Source organism: Rhinatrema bivittatum, chromosome 16 (genome assembly GCF_901001135.1).
Source record: "Rhinatrema bivittatum chromosome 16, aRhiBiv1.1, whole genome shotgun sequence".
Classification (NCBI taxonomy): Eukaryota; Metazoa; Chordata; class Amphibia; order Gymnophiona; family Rhinatrematidae; genus Rhinatrema; species Rhinatrema bivittatum.
The window spans coordinates 38,770,702-38,789,399 of NC_042630.1; the positions used below are offsets into that span (position 1 = coordinate 38,770,702).

Below are 18,698 nucleotides of genomic sequence, written 5' to 3' on the forward strand. Positions count from 1 at the left end.
TAGGTCAAGGTTTCTAGCACTTGGACTGAGCATGCCCAGAATGCCCTATTCCACGCGGGGTCCCTCTTCAGTTGCTTTTTTCCCGCGAAACCCTTGCCTCGCGGTTTAAGTGAGCTCGTGGCTTTTCTTTCAGAAATTGCCCTGAAAACTTTTTCCTCCGTCTTTTTGTGGTTTTTTTTTCACATATTCACCGATGCCAGGTCCCTCTTGGGTCCCCCTTACTCTTCAGTCAGGTTTTTCGGTGGTTCGTTCCCCCTCCATGGCGCTGGTGCCTCGGGGCCCGCCGGTGTCGATGGCCTGCTGCCAACGTCCTCGTTCTTTTCTTTCATTTCATTCGATCATGGCCTTGTCCGTTTTCTGTCAATGCCACCCGTGTCCGAGGATTACAGACCCCCATGAGGTGAGGGTCTCCTCTCCCTGGGGGCATCACACGATATTTGGGGGGGGGGGGTGCCGCATGTGCGCCCAAATGACCCCCAAAGGACGTCACACTCGACAAGACGGAGAAGCTCTTCGGGTCGAGGAGGTCCGAGCCATCGGCATCGGTACTGATGGACCTTTGAACCGCACTGGAGGACACTGCGCCATTGATGTCGGCAGGGCTGTCAGCTGCATTGATGTCGTCGATGGATAGGGGTGCCGGAGACAGCCCCTCGTCGGTCTCTTCCAGGTGGAGGACGTAAGGTTAATCATCATTCACCTTAGCACTGGGAAAAGACCGGGCCAAGCATTGAGGTAAGCCGAGGAAGCATTGGCACAGGTCACCTTCAATGCACGGTGCCAGGCACGGGAAAGTGCCGGCTCCTGCTGTGATGCCCCCGTAGTGACCCCGCGGCGAGAAGCCCCCATCCTTCATCGATGCCGGGGGGGGGTCCACGACAGTCTCCACGGTGCCAGTCACCGATCCACCTCGGGGATCCGAGGAAGATCTGGCCACCCCTCCTGCCTCTCAGTAAGTTTTGGCATCGGCAACTTTTGAGGAGGAGTTGGACCGCAGAATTCAGCTGGCGGTAGAGCGGGCATTGCAGGGCGCCAAACTGGCAGCAGCGATGGTGTCGGTGCCTGGCCTCACCCTGCTGGAGTGGCTCAGTGCGCTCATCAGAATTTTTACCAACCTAGTTGGCGCCGGTTCCCGGGAGGCCATCGATGCCTGGTGGGGCACCCATGCTTCCCCCGACCTATATGGTACTCGTTGCCAATTCCTCCAAGAATGAAGCTCCATCGAGGCCCACATGGACACCATGGCCTGCAGCTCCCATCCACCGCTGCCAGGGTGAGCATCAATGCTTCTGCCTCTGGACAAGGGCCTAGGGCCCCATCCCCTGTAGACTACAGTGATGAGGCCCCATATGACCCCTGGGGGTACAGCACTGGAGAATCCTCCTCTGAGGACTCGGAGGGTCTCCCCTTAGAACCGTCTCCTCTAGATCAGTGAAGGAGGTCTCCTTCGCAGATTTTGTATGGGTGATGGCTGAGGCCATCCGTTTTCAGTTAATAACAGAGGAGGACGCCAGACACAAGATGCTGGAAATCCTACCAATTCGTGGAGGCTCCTAATGAGACTGTGGTGGTCCCGGTGCACGAGATCTTTAACGAGTTGCTGCTGAGAATCTGGGAGCAAGCAAAAATATCCCAACTGGGTTCAAAAAGGTCAAGCTCGTTAACTGTAATTCAACTATGAAAAATACAAGTCTCTTCAATTAGTATCCCCCAAAACACCTATCCCCCAAAAAGATCAAAACCCCTTCTACTGCCCCTAAATAGAAAAATGACATAGGGATAATGTTAGTGACTGGCATAGCCCCGTCACATCTATGTCTCTGCAGGGCTATAGATCTATGTTCCTATAGGCAGGTCTCTATGTATTTGGATCTATATATATCATAGGTGTTACACTATAGACAGGTCCCTATATCTCCGCAGGGCTATAGATCTATAGGAAGGTCTCTATTTGGATCTATATATATCATAGGTCTGACTCTATAGATAGGTCCCTATATCTCTGCAGGGCTATAGATCTATGTTCCTATAGGCAGGTCTCTATGTATTTGGATCTATATATATCATAGGTGTTACACTATAGACAGTTCCTTATAGCAGGGCTATAGATCTATAGGAAGGTCTCTATTTGGATCTATATATACCATAGGTCTGACACTATAGACAGGTCCCTATATCTCCGCAGGGCTATAGATCTATGGGCCTGACAGGGAGTTCCTATAGACAGGTCTCTATGTATTTGGATCTATATATATCATAGGTGTTACACTATAGACAGTTCCCTATATCTCCGCAGGGCTATAGATCTGTAGGAAGGTCTCTATTTGGATCTATATATACCATAGGCCTGACACTATAGACTGGTCCCTATATCTCCGCAGGGCTATAGATCTATAGGAAGGTCTCTATTTGGATCTATATATACCATAGTTTTGACTCTATAGATAGGTCCCTATGTCTCCGTAGGGCTATAGATCTATGGGCCCGACATGGGGTTCCTATAGGCAGGTCTCTATCTCTGTGGGATTAGTGGTGCTGCACATTTTGCCATGGTGAACTGTCATGTCTCTGTTGAGTAAACAGAGGAAACTGGCTGAACCCGTCTGTGAGCAAAGGCGTTCTGCCTGACCTCTGGTATCTGCTACACCCCGTCCTCCACGCTCCTTGAAAAGTTATTCTCTCAGCTGGGGACACCAGCCAGCCAGGAACGTAACTTAGGGGTGGGGCAAATGCACAAATAGACTGCATTTGCCCTGCCCCTCTCCCACTCTGACATCATTAGCAACGGGGGTAAACAGAATCAGTCCAGCCAGGCCCTCAGCCGCCCACCCTGAATTCTCCTCTCGCATTAGAACTTGCTGAATCCTCTGAGAGCACATGGATGTCTGGAAGGAGTCAACCTCACCCCTCACCCCGTCATTTGAAGGAAAGCTCCTGAAGTTTTCTGTGGTTAGAGAGGTGCATGGATACCCAGCCCTCCTCAGCAGAGAGCCCCACAGCTCAGCACAGTGGGAGGAGGTCACTGTGGTGGCACAGAAGGTGTGAGAGGAGGGACAGGCTGGGCCTAGTGCCCACACGCAACTCCTGCTCCGGTCCCGCCGCGAGTCAGGCCCAGTGTGGTTTTACTCTGTACTAACTGAAAGTTTACAAGAAAGAGCTGTTTAACAAAATTAGCGAAACAAGTTAAAAAATTACAGTCACACAGACCAGAAAAGGCCATCGGAGGTAGCTAGGAACTAAGAACTGAGATCTTTGACAGAGGAGCGGAACGCAAGCCTCGAAATGGAAATCGGGACCGCGCAAAGCACATTAACGAGGGCGCAAGAGAGAGCAGGAGGGACAAGGTGGGAGGGAGGGCAGAACAGGAGGGAAGGCAGGCCCAGATTTGCACAGGCAACATAGCCAAATGCCCAGGGTACCAAATTTTGAAGGCATCAAATATCCAGGCCAAAGAGGAACCTACTTCCGCTTCCTCCAGGGCCGTGTGCCAGTACAGATTCCAAGAGTCCCTGCTGGCGCAGCTCCGCCTGTGGGTGCCATAATCTTAAATCCAGCCCTGAACCATCTATGAATTTTCCACACTGCTCAAATTTCTCTCTCTTTCTCCACTGCGAGGATCATGACCGGCTCTGAAGACCAAGAGGAGCTGCAGGAATTGCGTCAGCGTCCACACTGGCCTCATTCCATCATCTTATCCTCAATCACTGCTCTTGCGCACTGCGATACAGTCTCCCTCATGCCTCCCCTCGCTGGCCTTGGACCCCGTGACCGCCTCTTCCTGACGCCTCCCGTTGCCAGCCTCGGACCCTGCTATAGCAGCTCCCTCACGCCCCTAAGGCTTGCCTCACACGTCTACAGCACCACTAGGCAGATACGTGCAAGAAACTGTTCCTTCCCTGGGGAGCTCACAGCCTACTCAGGACACACAGGCAAAACCCTCAGAGGCTTCAGGAAGTGTATTTATTAGAGGAACCAGGTTATGATCAGGAAGAGCCAGGATCTACGATTTAAATGCAGCCTACTGGGTCCTCCTCACTTCATCAGTCCCCTTCCATGAAAATGTTATGTACATCCTTAGGGTAAAAATACAGGTGGCCTTGAAAGCAGAATGCTCCGGTCAGAGGGTAGACCAGATTAGGTGCTTGAAAAGTTATTCTTATAAACCATGTAAGCAGCCGTCTGCCTTCCCAAGCCACGCGCATGCCCAGGGCTGTAAGCCCAGAAGCACAGCCATAAAATCATATCCCAGGCACACACCTGGATCGAAGAGGAAACCACGAGGGTACGCAAATACCAGTGCAGTCTGTGTCTGGACAGTCAGGCTATGCAGAGAGCTTAGAAGCTGCAGGGTTAATGTTGACCACTCTAGGTTGCCCAAATTCAACCTTGGGCTGATGCCTCCCTTCAAGCTCATCCAAAGAGGCTGATACAGTCCTGTTCCCCCCCGGCCCCTCCCCGCGCCATGCATGGAGAGGTAGGATCTGATGGGCACCACTGATTTCCCAAAGAAAATCAGAACTACAAATCTCTGCACACAACAGGACTGCCCTACCCTGTTTGGTTGACTGGGATCCGGCAACAGCCTTCAACACTTTTGCTGCAACCAGAACCGGCATGCAACGCAATGCACACTACCGGAAAATACACAGCCCCAAGCCCTGTCATGTTGCTACAGAGTCACTGTAGTGCTGCATCTCCTAGGTTCACATTATAATGCTGCCAGTAAAAACCTCAAGAAGATTCATTTACAAGAACAGCCTTTCCTAAGCAACAATCTGTCCCTAATACCAACTGACACTCTTGGAATCTACCAGGGATCACAGCCTCCCCCAGTATCCACAGTCTACTCCTGGGATTTACTACGGATCACGCCCTCCCCCAGTACCCACCGTCTACTCCCGGGATTTACTACGGATCACGCCCTCCCCCAGTACCCACCGTCTACTCCCGGGATTTACTACGGATCACGCCCTCCCCCAGTACCCACCGTCTACTCCCGGGATTTACTACGGATCACGCCCTCCCCCAGTACCCACCGTCTACTCCCGGGATTTACTACGGATCACGCCCTCCCCCAGTACCCACCGTCTGCTCCTGGGATTTACTACGGATCACGCCCTCCCCCAGTACCCACCGTCTACTCCTGGGATTTACTACGGATCACGCCCTCCCCCAGTACCCACTGTCTGCTCCTGGGATTTACTACGGATCACGCCCTCCCCCAGTACCCACTGTCTACTCCTGGGATTTACTACAGATCACGCCCTCCCCAGTACCCACTGTCTACTCCTGGGATTTACTACAGATCACGCCCTCCCCAGTACCCACTGTCTACTCCTGGGATTTACTACGGATCACGCCCTCCCCCAGTACCCACTGTCTACTCCTGGGATTTACTACGGATCACGCCCTCCCCCAGTACCCACTGTCTACTCCTGGGATTTACTACGGATCACGCCCTCCCCCAGTACCCACTGTCTACTCCTGGGATTTACTACGGATCACGCCCTCCCCCAGTACCCACTGTCTACTCCTGGGATTTACTACGGATCACGCCCTCCCCCAGTACCCACTGTCTACTCCTGGGATTTACTACGGATCACGCCCTCCCCCAGTACCCACTGTCTACTCCTGGGATTTACTACAGATCATGCCCTCCCCAGTACCCACTGTCTACTCCTGGGATTTACTACAGATCACAGCCTCCCCCACTACCCACTGTCTACTCCCGGGATTTACTACGGATCACATCTCCGCAATACCTGCCACCCACTCCTGGGATTTACCAGTGATCATCCCTCCCCAATTCTTACTGCCTGCTCCAGGGATTTATCAGTTGTTCATCCCTCCATTATACCCACTGCCTGCTCCCGGGGTTTACCACTGACCATATCTCCCCTAACACTCACTGGTGCAACTTCTTGACAGCCCTAACAGGAAAAGGTTCTCATAATAGAGGCAAGGAAAGAATATTTTTATATTTTTTTCTTCAGTTATAATCTCAAAAAATGCCATTTTTTTTTAAAGCGATTTCCTTCATGATAAAGGGATCTTTCTCCCAAGTAATAGCTCTCGATAGCCTGTGAGAGATGGGCTTCAGATTCTGCTCATCCGCTGCACCAGGTCACAGGTCCCTGTTCAAGCTTGCGTGGCTCATTCAGGAGTCTCCGCCACGTAGCCAGGTGCCACTTTTCAGAAGCGATCTGTGGCCAGGCAGGGAAGGGTAGCCATGTCCCTCTAAGAAGCCTTCAACCACGCTATAGGAGCGCCCACGGAAAGAGCTCACATGCCTCCGGCACCACTGCCTCCTCCACACCACACATTCCTTCTAACTTTCTCTTCTCCTGCGGGAGGGAACCATGAAACTGAAAAACTGGTCGGACAGCAACAAAATTAACACCTGAGGAATGCAGAGAATGATTTGTGCCTCCCTCTGCTGGGACTGTCCCTCACCTGTGCCCGCTCACGCCCCCTCTCCTACCCTGTCCCCTGCCATAGGGCTAACCCTCTCGCTCCCTCCCTCCCCGTCTCTCCACGCCTAATTGACAGGTTTGTACCATGCCACATTACATAAATGATGAAAAATAGAGAGATGCCGGGGCTGTTACTTATCCTAAAACTGTCCTGCACTCTCAGCCTCCTCCTCCTTCTGATTATTTGGTGGAGGACACCATCAGGGCCTTCAGTCCCACACTGTATCCATGTAGCATCTCAGGTCTCTACAGGCAGAGGCCCAAGTGCTGCCTGAATCCTATCCTTGGCCCAAACTCGGGCACCCTAACTTTCACGCCTATTTGCGGCACTGGATTTGCACGCGCAAGTGTTCGCAAGAAGATTTATCCTACTGCTTTCTAAACTGTGCAGCGGTTTTTTGTTATTTTGCTTAATCAAACTATTTGAACATAAAACGCAACGAGGTTCTGCTCTCAAAGTACACATCTACCGTATGTCTCAGTACACGTGAATATCTGCAATGCAATGAAAGCATGTACTCTACCTATTTTGTAAACACACGTGCGTATACTGTGCATGCAAAAAAACTGATAACATACACACATAAAAACCCTGACGTATACACGGAGGCAGGTCTATGTTAAAGTATATGCATGTGCTTGAAATCACCAGTTTGCCGATACCTCCATTAATTCACCCGATCTGCCTCCAGTTCAGCAAGACCTTCTAGCACTTCACTCCAAATTCCCCCAGATCCACTGACCTCCCACCCAAAAACTGCAGCCAATAGACAAGACCAGGTTCACCTGTGCTAGTGAATTAGCAGGTTCAAAAGAGTATGAAGTCAGATAATGTGTACGCGTAAATGGTGCATACTTCTTGACTCCGTCCCAGAATGCCCTAGGCTACTCTTTTTTTCCACCAGTGCGCGTGAAACAAAAAAATGCATTCGCGCGTTGCATGTGCGCTAATACCTGCTACGTATGCATGTATCTGCTATTTTACACATGAAACCTCTTCAAAAATGTACTCAAAAAGGGAGCCACTTCTGTAGACATCAAGGATGCTGTCAAGGGCCAAGCCCAGTAGCCACGCACTAGGACAAGCAGTCGTTAGTCAGTGCCTGCGGTGAGACCTATCCATGCTCTACAGGAGTGAAAAGGGCAGAAGGAATGAAAGGGGAAGCACTCAGACTACTACTTAATTGCCTCTAATTTCAGTCTGGAAAAATGCTCATCATCTCGGTTGCTTTGTCCATGGTACCTGCAGCTTGCAAGGGATTCCTCAGACAGAAAGCTTCCCAGCGTCACCCAACTCCATGGTGCAAAGTCTGGAAACCACACGTCAGACCGGTGCCAAATTAAGGGACAACTTAGGGCCTCGCAGCACGAGGAGCCGCTAAGAAAGAAGAAATGGACTCCGTTTGGAATGTTATCAAAATCGGTCAATAAGTAATGGAGATGCAGGAAAAAAGATTCTCGCTGAATCCAGATGTTTCAGCTCAAATATGACAAAAAATGTACACATTTGGCTACACAAATACATTTACCCTCCTCTCTTAACCTTCATTAATTGTCCAGTATTTATAGGTGGGAGGTCAGGGCAGAGAACAGACAATAATTTCTCTTGTCAAATCGGTATTTGCTATCTGTCTTCTAACGCAGCGTCTTGTTGGCCCGGGGAGGGGAACGGACTGCGCAACCTCGCTTTCTGCTTCATGCGTTATCCGTGCTTCGCACGACCGAGCTCGCGGATGACGGTTGTGCAATTCATAGGCTGTTAAAGCCTTCCATGTTATTTGTTTGAATGTGGTCTAGGTTCTCCCTCCCTCTCTCTCTATTTTATTAGAGGTAATATGCTATGCAAACATTTTTATGCAGAGTTGTAAATCGCACGTCACAAGCTTAGTCCTGCATGGCCAAATTTCGGGCTCCAAGAGTCTCAGGATGTCCTCTTTATAGAGAGGGCTGCTGAAAGCTGAAGTTTGAACGTGGCTGTCAGATGCAGGAAAGGAAGCAGCGGTAGCAGCAGTGTGAAGAAGGGACTGAGACAATGACCGTTTTCGCAGTAATAATAGGAGAGGGACTTCGTACTCAGAAGAGTCGGCCAGAGCAACCACAAGAGCCTGCCGCTTCGGCTCGGGCGTTCGCACTTCCAAAGGGGCAGCTGCGCGAGTCTGTAGTGACGAAAAAAAAAACCCAAAACAACCAACCCCACACAGACCGGAGGCACCTTGCAGGCTTCCAGATTCACTGAGACTTAGGCTTTCAAGCACTGGAGTCCACGTTGTCAGAGGCACCAAGGCCTGGTGTGTGTGTGTGTGTGGTCGCTTCGGAAGAAGTGCGCTCTTGTCTTCGAAAGCTCCTGCCTCCGTAAACCTGTTAAGTCCACAGGGGCGACACCAGCCTCTGCAATGTTTACCTTTCCACTGGGTTGGATATTACAGACGGGAATGCGATTGCTAGGGCCTAAGAGCCTGAAATGGCAGTTGAACTAGAATAGCTAACGTGAAGCCTGAGGATGTTGGCCTGACTGAAGATGACGCTCCATACAGGATGCAAGAAAGGCCCCGCAGAGTCTCCGAACCGGAAAGGGTTATTTGAGAAACGGAGGCAGTTATTTAAAGAAATAATAATAATTGCACATCGTTCAAAGGGGCTCTCTCATTCAGCGAAAGCTAATGGTGCAAAATGCAATGGGGGAAGGCCCGTGCACCCTCCGGCGACTGCTTGTGGTTACTGCTGTGGCCAGAAACTCTTCTCAACCTCACCATCTGTGCTGGTAATGAGGAGCTCAATGACCGCAGAGACCCCGGTGTAACCGTGAGCTGGATTATTCTTCTAGTTTGACAAGCTCCCCTTTTGTATGTGTGCAAACGCAAAGCTTTTGTGATGATGCACCCAACGTCCTTTCTGTGAAAATAACACATGTTCTGATGTATTATATGGCATAGGGCTTATCATGCTTGACCTTGCCCTAAGGCCTCAGAGATTATCAGAATCCAGCCCCGTCTCAGACACTTACTACAGGCCCTACCAGACACCCAGGCTGGGGCAGTGCGCATCTCAGCCAAAGCCCCTGTATAAAACTGTGCTGAACAGCAGGAGTCATCCAGCCACGCTGAAATAATCCTTTCCTTTCCACAGACGTTTGCCACGAAGGAAAGACCTTAGGGCAGGGGTGGGCAATTCCAGTCCTCGAGGGCCACAAACCTGTCGAGGTTTTAGGATATCCTAATGAATATGCATGACATAGATTTGCATACAACTGAGGCAGAGTGCCTGCAAATCTCTCTCATGCATATTCATTAGGGATATCCTGAAAACCAGACTGGTATGTGGCCCTCGAGGACCGGAACTGCCCACCCCTGCCTTAGGGGAAGCAATCTCCTGTCAGCCACCCCCATCCCGTCCTGAATATGCAGGTCACTTTGCTCTTTTCCCGATACCACGTATTGAGCGGGATTCTGGAGTTTGTTTGTTTTTTTTTCCTTGCTGCATTTTTGTGAGCAAATATCACTTTTCAGAAGTTTTACACTTGTAGGAGAAGGGGACGTGATCCCGGCAGAAAAGGCCTCCTGCCGGCCCCAGACCTGCCTGTTAAGGACAACAGAGGAGAAGACAAGAGAGGTGGAGCACCAGCAGCAGAAGACCCGCCTACATCCGCAGAGGTGGGGGTGAATATTAAACCGAGAAAAAAAAACCCAACAGATATTCACAAACACTTTATAAACTGAATCAACAAGCAAGTTAATGAGAAATAGCTGAGTCTAAAATAAAATAATTTACTATAAAGAACCACAAACAAACAATGGACCATCAGCAATAACAATACTAAAACCCCAACGTGGCCATGCTGCGGCACGAGACAAAACGTGGCCATGTCGGGTTTTTATTACTGTTACCCCAAAGAAACCTAGAACATGGATGGCAGAAAAGACCATACGGCCTTATCCAGGCTGCCTACCTCTACAATCCCTCAGAGACCCCCGGTGCTTGCCCCATGCTTTCTTAGGCACTGTCCTCGTCTCCCTCACCTCCACGGGGAGGCCGTTCCCCGCATCTTTCCCTTCTATCCAGCAGGGTATAATGGTTTAGCTCTTTACGATGAAGACCACTGACCATTTTAGTAGCCTCCCTCTGGCCCGACTCCATCCTGTTTATATCCCTTTGAAGGTGCGGTCTCCAGAATTGTGCACAGTATTCCCAGTGAGGTCTCACCAGGGACCCATACAGGGGCAGTATCACCTCCCTTTATCTGCTGACCATTCCTCTCCCTGTGCAGCCAAGCATCCTTCTGGCTGTTACCATCACTTTGTCCACCTGTCTGAGCACCCCCCCCCCCCCCCCCGATCCCGCTCTGCTGTGCATACAGAAACTCATACCCCCCCCTCCCCCGGTGCGATGCTGCTTTCCTTGGGTTTTTGCAGCTCAGATGCAGGGCCTTGCATTTTCTGCCATTAAATCTTAGCCGGCAGACTCCTAGCCCATTCCTGGAGCTCATGTTTCCCACACCTTCCAGGGTGGCTCCCCGGTTTTGTTTTGTCTTTTTAATTATTTATTACGTTTTAATGAAAGCCCTTACATAATGCTCCATGTAACAATCGCATGGAAACTACAATGAGAAAATAAAAGAAGAAATATTACATAGGCAATTATATTGTTTAACCATTCCTGTAAGGAAATTAGAAGAGAAACAAAGTAAAAAAATAAGGAAAAGCCATAGCAATGAATAAATGAGCTCCTTCAATAACTACGTGCAAGCTTTACTGGACCGCTGAAGGAGGTGTCAAAACTTTAAGAACATAAGAAATTGCCATCCTGGGTCAGACCAAGGGTCCATCAAGCCCAGCATCCTGTTTCCAACAGAGGCCAAACCAGGCCACAAGAACCTGGCAATTACCCAAACACCAAGAAGATCCCATGCTACTGATGCAATTAATAGCAGTGGCTATTCCCTAAGTAAACTTGATTAATAGCAGGTAATGGACTTCTCCTCCAAGAACTCATCCAAACCTTTTTTGAACCCAGCTACACTAACTGCACTAACCACATCCTCTGGCAACAAATTCCAGAGCTTTATTGTGCGTTGAGTGAAAAATAATTTTCTCCAATTAGTCTTAAATGTGCTATGTGCTAACTTCATGGAATGCCCCTTAGTCTTCCTATTATCCGAAAGTGTAAATAACCGATTCACATCTACTCGTTCAAGACCTCTCATGATCTTAAAGACCTCTATCATATCCCCCCTCAGCCGTCTCTTCTTCAAGCTGAAAAGTCCTAACCTATTCAGCCTTTCCTCATAGGGGAGCTGTTCCATTCCCTTTATCTTTTTGGTCGCTCTTCTCTGTACCTTCTCCATCACAATTTTATCTTTTTTGAGACGCGGCGACCAGAATTGTACACAGTATTCAAGGTGCGGTCTCACCATGGAGTGATATAGAGGCATTATGACATTTTCCGTTTTATTCACCATTCCCTTTCTAATAATTTCCAACATTCTGTTTGCTTTTTTGACTGCCGCAGCACACTGAGCCAATGATTTTAAAGTATTATCCACTATGACACCTAGATCTCTTTCTTGGGTGGTAGCATCTAATATGGAACCCAACATTGTGTAATTATAGCATGGGTTATTTTTCCCTATGTGCATCACCTTGCACTTATCCACATTAAATTTCATCTGCCATATGGATGCCCAATCTTCCAGTCTCACAAGGTCTTCCTGCAATTTATCACAATCTGCTTGTGATTATCTACTCTAAATAATTTTGGATCATCTGCAAATCTGATCACCTCACTCATTGTATCCCTTTCCAGATCATTTATAAATATATTGAAAAGCACCGGTCCTAGCAAGTGCTGCTCAGGAGAAAAGAAGCCGTAACTGGTAGAACGATATCTAACGCAGCATTTGCAGGGACAGCACCAATATCCAACACCTTCTGCCTTGAGAGAAGAAAACCTCTTCACCGCTCCTGGGAAGCCCTTGAGAAATCAGGAAAAATACGTATCACCTGGCCATGAAAGGAAGAGCTAAGATTTGGAAAATCTAAGGGCATTGCTTTGCTAAGGTCCCGCGTGTCTCCCCTGTTGCAGGTTTTGGTATAATCCACAAAAAGACAAACCTTTCCCAATAGCCCTTCCGCAATATTTCTTTCAACCACTTTAAACAGAGCTAGACTGAGGACTGATCCCTGCAGCACAGCAGTGACAATCTTCTTCTCTCGGGGGGAACTCAGTTTACCCATTTTACCCCTTGTTGCCTCCCTCTCAACCAGGTTCTAACTCAAGTCAACCAGTCTAGGGTCCAAACCAAGAGCGCTTAGCGGAACCGTGCCAAAGGCCTCACTGAAATCCCCTGGTCTAGCTCTCTGTCACCCAGTCAACGAAACTGATTAGATTCGGTTGAGAAAAGCCACCTCTGATAAAACCATGCTGCCTCGGATCATGTACTCATTGGAGTCCAGCTCTAGCCTCTGTTTCGGTAGCAAGTCCACTAATTTACCCGCTCGCACCTTCAGACTAGCTGGCCTGTGGTTCCCAGCCTCCTTCTGACTTCCACTTTTATGAAGAAGCTTCCACTTCTGTCTGTCTCCAGGTCTTTGGAACCGTTCCTGTTGATGGTCGATTGTTTGCGGCTCTTTATAATAAATTATTCTATTTTCATGTCTCATTTACTTGTTTATTCATTCTGTTCTTGAAGTGGTTTTGAATATGCCTCTTCATTTTTTTTTCTCATTATAATATTCACTCCTCACTACTGCTGGTGTCTGTCTGTTAATTACTCACAGCATCCATCGTTCAGGGTCAGACGGATCCATTTCCCCTTCCTCCACCTCCCTGGACTCGGTGAGATACGAGTGGTTTGGACCTCATAAATACTCCACTCATCCCTGGGAAAATTCAGCAATAACCAGACCCAAAACAGGACCCAGAAGCAACGGGAAAAATCAGTCCCCTCTCTCTCACCCACATCCCTCCCCATCTCCTGGTCAGGCCTTGCTCTCCCCCCTCCCGCTTTCCCCTGGTCAGTGCCCGTCTCGTTCCACCCTGCCCCCTGGGGTCAGCCTCTCTCACCTCTCATCCCCCTGCTCTCATCTCCCTGTAACCCAGTGACATTCGCCAGTAACATCGTGGCCCGACGAGCAGAGCGGCAGTGCCGGAGCCCCCCCCCCCCCCCCCCGGCTGGATTCTGCCACTTTCAGCCTTGGAGCTCCCAGGATGAGGGACGTCTGTGGCCTATGGTCATACGTGTTAGCTCAACGCTCTTTGTGCCTTGTAGTGCTATATAAATGGAAATAATAATAATAATAATAATAATAATAATATCCTTACTGTCTCACTGACTGACCGCTGTGATAGTTAATAAACCGAATGGCGATCAATCAAATCTAATAATAATAATAATAATGAAAGATCTTGTTTCCCAGCTGCCTTTAGGAACTGCTCACAAGTATGCAACAAACCCTTGGCTTCTCAGAAAGCCTTTTTTTTCTTTTTTTAAAAGGCCTCTGGACCTTTCCCCACAAGACTTATTGGATCTCGTAGGATCTCAAAAGGCATCCCCGGTCAAGTCAAATGGATCGGAAGGAAGGTTCCATCAAAGTCTGGATACGACGGGATCACCCACTTCCCGCACTACAGACCTGCCCAGCCCTTAGGAGACACCGTGACCGGGGAGGGGGGGGGGGGAGCAAGCCTGAAGAGCTTACCTGCACGCAGGGTCAGGAGGAGCAGGGGCAGCAGCCAGGGCCCAGCCATGGTAGATCCCATTCGGCTCTTCCTCGACACCCGCTCTGTGAAACGCAGGAGGGAGCGGAGCTGGACGGCTGGGTGCAGGAACCGTGTCACAAACACACACACACACACACACACTGCCGTCTGACTTCCCAAGCAGGGAGACAGATCGGGGCAGGGAGGTTTTACCTGCCTGGTAGCTTCTTGCTCTCCACCTGGACACACCCCCCAGCCCTCACACGGCCATGCCTGTGCGATGAATTTATAGAATGCAATAATTACCCTGTCGAGGAGGTACCTCCCAGGTTCTCCTGCGCTGCTAAAAAAGCAGACGGTTCAGGAGCAGGTGACCTGCGAAGGGAAGTTCATGGCTTTCTGCCTGGGCCATTGCCAGAGGAGACAGATAACGACAGTGCGCGTCTGCTTTCCAGCGCAGCAGGCATCCCTCCTGATTTTTTCTGTGCACTGAGAGAAAGAACACGCTTCGTTAAATCTCCAGAGCAGGGAAGACCGGCGCTTTGAACGCGTCCCTGCCAACGCACCTCGGTCCGGGCCAGGACGGGTCGGCAAGGGCAGGCGCCACATCAACTGGACCGGCTGACCCCTCCCCCCAGCCCTGCCAGAGCGCCGGTCCTCAAACATAGCCACCTGGACCTGGCAACTGATCTTGGGCACCCCGTTTTGAAGGAGCCAAATATCCAGGCCCAAGAGGAGCCTGCTTCTGCTTGCTATAAGAGCCATGCGCTGGCACCACTTCAAAGGGGCACTGCCACGGCACCCTGCCCATGGGCTACAGAATATTAAATCCGGCCCTGACGGCAGCTAAAGACCTCAAGGCCCTTACGCCTCAGAGAATTATGCACTGAAGAAAAAAAGAAAATCAAAAGTATGCAAAATGAATTGCTTTGATTCAATGCACTAAATAGAACAGTGCAGTGCAGGCACTTAACACATTATACAAGACAAGAAAATGCCACCACCACCACAGGCCCCCTTCCACCCCCCCCACCCACCACACAGGCCCCCTTCCACCCCCCCCACCCACCACAGGCCCCCCTTCCACCCCCCCACCACCACCACAGGCCCCCTTCCACCCCCCACCCACCACCACAGGCCCCCTTCCACCCCTCCCCCGCTGCCATCCTCACTTTCCAGCTCCTTCCTCCCTCTCCCATGCCCCAGCCTGCCAAAGTCACTTCCTCTTTCAGGCCTCCTGGGCCGACTTCCCGCTGGAAAATGATACAAATTGGCCTGATTATGCGCAACCTGAGCAGTTATGTGCAAACCTGCGTGGGAACACGGTTGCATAATTCCCCTGGGGCGCATCTTGTATTCCCCTTTCCAGTTTCAATGCCACGGGGCCTACTCTCCCCTCTCTCTCATAGGGAAGGATCTGCCGTGCTCGTCCCATGCCCTCCACCACCTACCCTCTCTCCAGCCTCCGCTCTTGCTGCGAGACAAATAAATTTCCCCAGGCTACCCCCTCAGTCTACCCCCTCTTCCCCAGTATATACCTCCCTAGGGTGCTGGCACATTACAGGGGGGGGGGGGGCCAGGATAGCCGGCATCATGGTGCTCTCCATCCTGCCCACTGCTGCCTTTACCGCGCTGTTCTCCGGCCCTGCAGCAGGTGCCAGGGGGAGCTGAGATGAAGGGGCTTGAAGGTCCCCCTTCTTCCTCCTGCCGGCTGGAAAGCGGCGGGGAGGGTTCAGGGCGGTGGCCGGAGGCGAGAGGAGGAAGGACCCGGGCTCAGCATTTCACGGACGACGACCGTGTTAAGGGTTTGTGAGCACAGCCGTGAATGTGCCCGGTGTGCGCGTAAAGAGCTCTAGCAATGGGGATGAGCTCCCTGCCCAGACTGCGCCAGGCTGGCAGTGCCAGTTTCAGAGGCAACTGAAATGAAGTGAGTGAGGCTGACATCAGGCATTTCTAGTGACAGTGTCTCCCTCATTAACCTCTTCCTGTCGGTGACTCAGTCCACCTTCAGCCTGCCTGCCCCACAAGTCACCTGAAGTGCACTACAGATGACCAAGCCCCTGCTTTGGACAGAGGGGACGCTGGCTTCCCTCATCCATCTCCGGTTTCTGGGGCTCCAGCTCTGTCCCCTCCCACCCCCCTGCTGTTCAGTGCTCCCGGTGGATGTTCTGCTCTTTGTGCAGTGAGCACCTCCATACCTTTGTGATACCTGACAGGAGTAGCGCCTGTTACTGCCCCCGCTCCTGGAGGGACTTATTTTGCACGGTTAGTCCCCCAGGTCATTTTGGACAGACGATTTGCTCAGCAGAAACCCCACACCTTGCGCTACAAAACGCTTCGGCATCTCTTGGACACACCCAGCCAGCTGCTCTCCGCCTTCATCTGTCTGCAAGGCACTGATCCTACGCGCTTGGCTTCTCTCATATCCCCCAAAGCAAGTTTCTCATGCAGGGCCAGATTTACCTTCCACCCGCGTCCTAGGGGCAGGCATGGAGGGGACCTCCCAGAATACTGGAGGGGGCGCCTTTCTCTGAACTTGCACTGTGCTACAAGGGGGTGCATCCTCCCCTCTCCTGAGGTGCTTTCTAACAAATCCGGCTCAGCACCCGCTCCCTTAAAAGCACAGGAGCGGGCCAGGGGCTGCTGTTAACTCTGGGCACATGGGATGAGTCTCATTTTACCTGCTTTAGGCTTCTAAGGTTAAAAAATACAAGACAGACCTGGCTTTAACGAGAGGGTCGGCTCTGTTGGAGGGCATGTGCTCTGCCCTTCAGCCACAAAATGAGTTTGTTATTTGCACCCAAGTAAGCTGAGAAGGCTTCCATACCCTCTTCCAGCCAACAGCGCTGTAACCCTGCCCTGGAAGACTCCAGCTTGGTCCTTGACAGATTATAAGGAACACGGGGGCTGTAAACGGTGCTTTGGACCCTGGGATGAGGGCGATCGGAAACCCTGAGAATCTGCTGGTAGTATTTGCAATTGACCCAGACAGGACTGACTGAGTACTGGGAACCTGCTCTTACAGGGTTATCTCAAGATAATAAATGTGACGAGAACCTGTTACCTTTTCTGTTATGAATAAATCCTGCACTGAATGAAAAGCGATCTGTGTTTCATATCCGAGGGCTAGCAGCCTGACAAGGCTCCAAGCAGGGAACAGTCCACATCAACAGGGGCAAGGGAGGTGCTAGGCCCTAAAAGATCTAGGGGTACAGCCACGGCTGATGCTGAGCTACGACTCTGCCAGGGCTTCCAAAAAACTGTGGCTCGGGATCCCAAATGGGGTCACAAGCTCCTGAAATGGCATCACTCTTTAGGCACCAGCAGCATTAGTAAGCAGAAGTCAGTGTAGGGCCTGTGAGCCAGCACACACTCGCAGCCGCTGCGGTGGCACTGCCCTTGCATGGGTTCCTATGATAATAGGAAGCCCTGGCTGACAAGGGACGGGGACCACTGCAGAGCCTACGAGTTTGCACTGACTTTCCTTACTAACAGGCCAATACAGTAAAGGCTGCGGGAGAGCAAGATTCAATAAAGTCCTTTTTTTCACCGATTCAACTCCTTGTGTTTGTTGCTATCAGCCATCTTGGATCGGCTACCGGTTTGTTTTCTTGGTCCAGAGATCAGACTACAAAGTGATCTCAAGGCATTTAAGAAAAGTGTAAAAACATGGCTTTTTGGACAAGCATTTTACAAAGAGACGGGAGACTAGAAATGATTCAGGAAAAGGCAGGGGAGCACCGACACACAGTACTTAGGACTGTACAGTAGATTAATCTATGAACTTTACACCACAATAAGCATAACTATAATACTAGGTGTGATAAAACTACCCGTGTAAGTACCTTGGTACAATTGGTCATGAACTACTTCGCTAAATGACTATGTCTAATGATATATTGTAACCGAACCTTTGACGGCACCTGTTAGAATGTACTATAAGAACATAAGAACCTGCCATACTGGGTCAGACCAAGGGTCCATCAAGCCCAGCATCCTGTTTCCAACAGAGGCCAATCCAGGCCATAAGAACCTGGCAAGTACCCAAAAACTAAGTCTATTCCATGTAACCATTGCTAATGGCAGTGGCTATTCTCTAAGTGAACTTAATAGCAGGTAATGGACTTCTCCTCCAAGAACTTATCCAATCCTTTTTTAAACACAGCTATACTAACTGCACTAACCACATCCTCTGGCAACAAATTCCAGAGTTTAATTGTGCGTTGAGTAAAAAAGAACTTTCTCCGATTAGTTTTAAATGTGCCACATGCTAACTTCATGGAGTGCCCCCTAGTCTTTCTACTATCCGAAAGAGTAAATAACCGATTCACATCTACCTGTTCTAGATACTTTTACCTACATTAAATATGTGCATACATGTAAACCGTTGCGATGGTATTTAACTTAGCGACGGTATAGAAAAGATTTTGTTTTCAATATGTTTTATTGAGTGGTCAAACCTTCAATGCATACATGTAACATATAAGTAAATAAATAAATAAATAAATAAATTGGGGATTTTTAAGCAGC

General features: G+C 50.1%; 1 protein-coding gene across 2 annotated transcripts in view; it reads right to left on the minus strand.

Moving 5' to 3' along the window:
• Positions 1-14,329, minus strand: part of VSIG8 (V-set and immunoglobulin domain containing 8) — a 29,581-nt gene extending 15,252 nt beyond the window's left edge. For both annotated transcript variants that reach the window (XM_029581946.1, XM_029581948.1), the window contains exon 1: positions 14,168-14,329. In XM_029581946.1, the coding sequence (XP_029437806.1) occupies positions 14,168-14,228 (61 nt within the window). In that variant the 5' untranslated portion in view covers positions 14,229-14,329. The remainder of the gene's footprint in view (positions 1-14,167) is intronic.
• Positions 14,330-18,698: the final 4,369 nt, after the last annotated feature.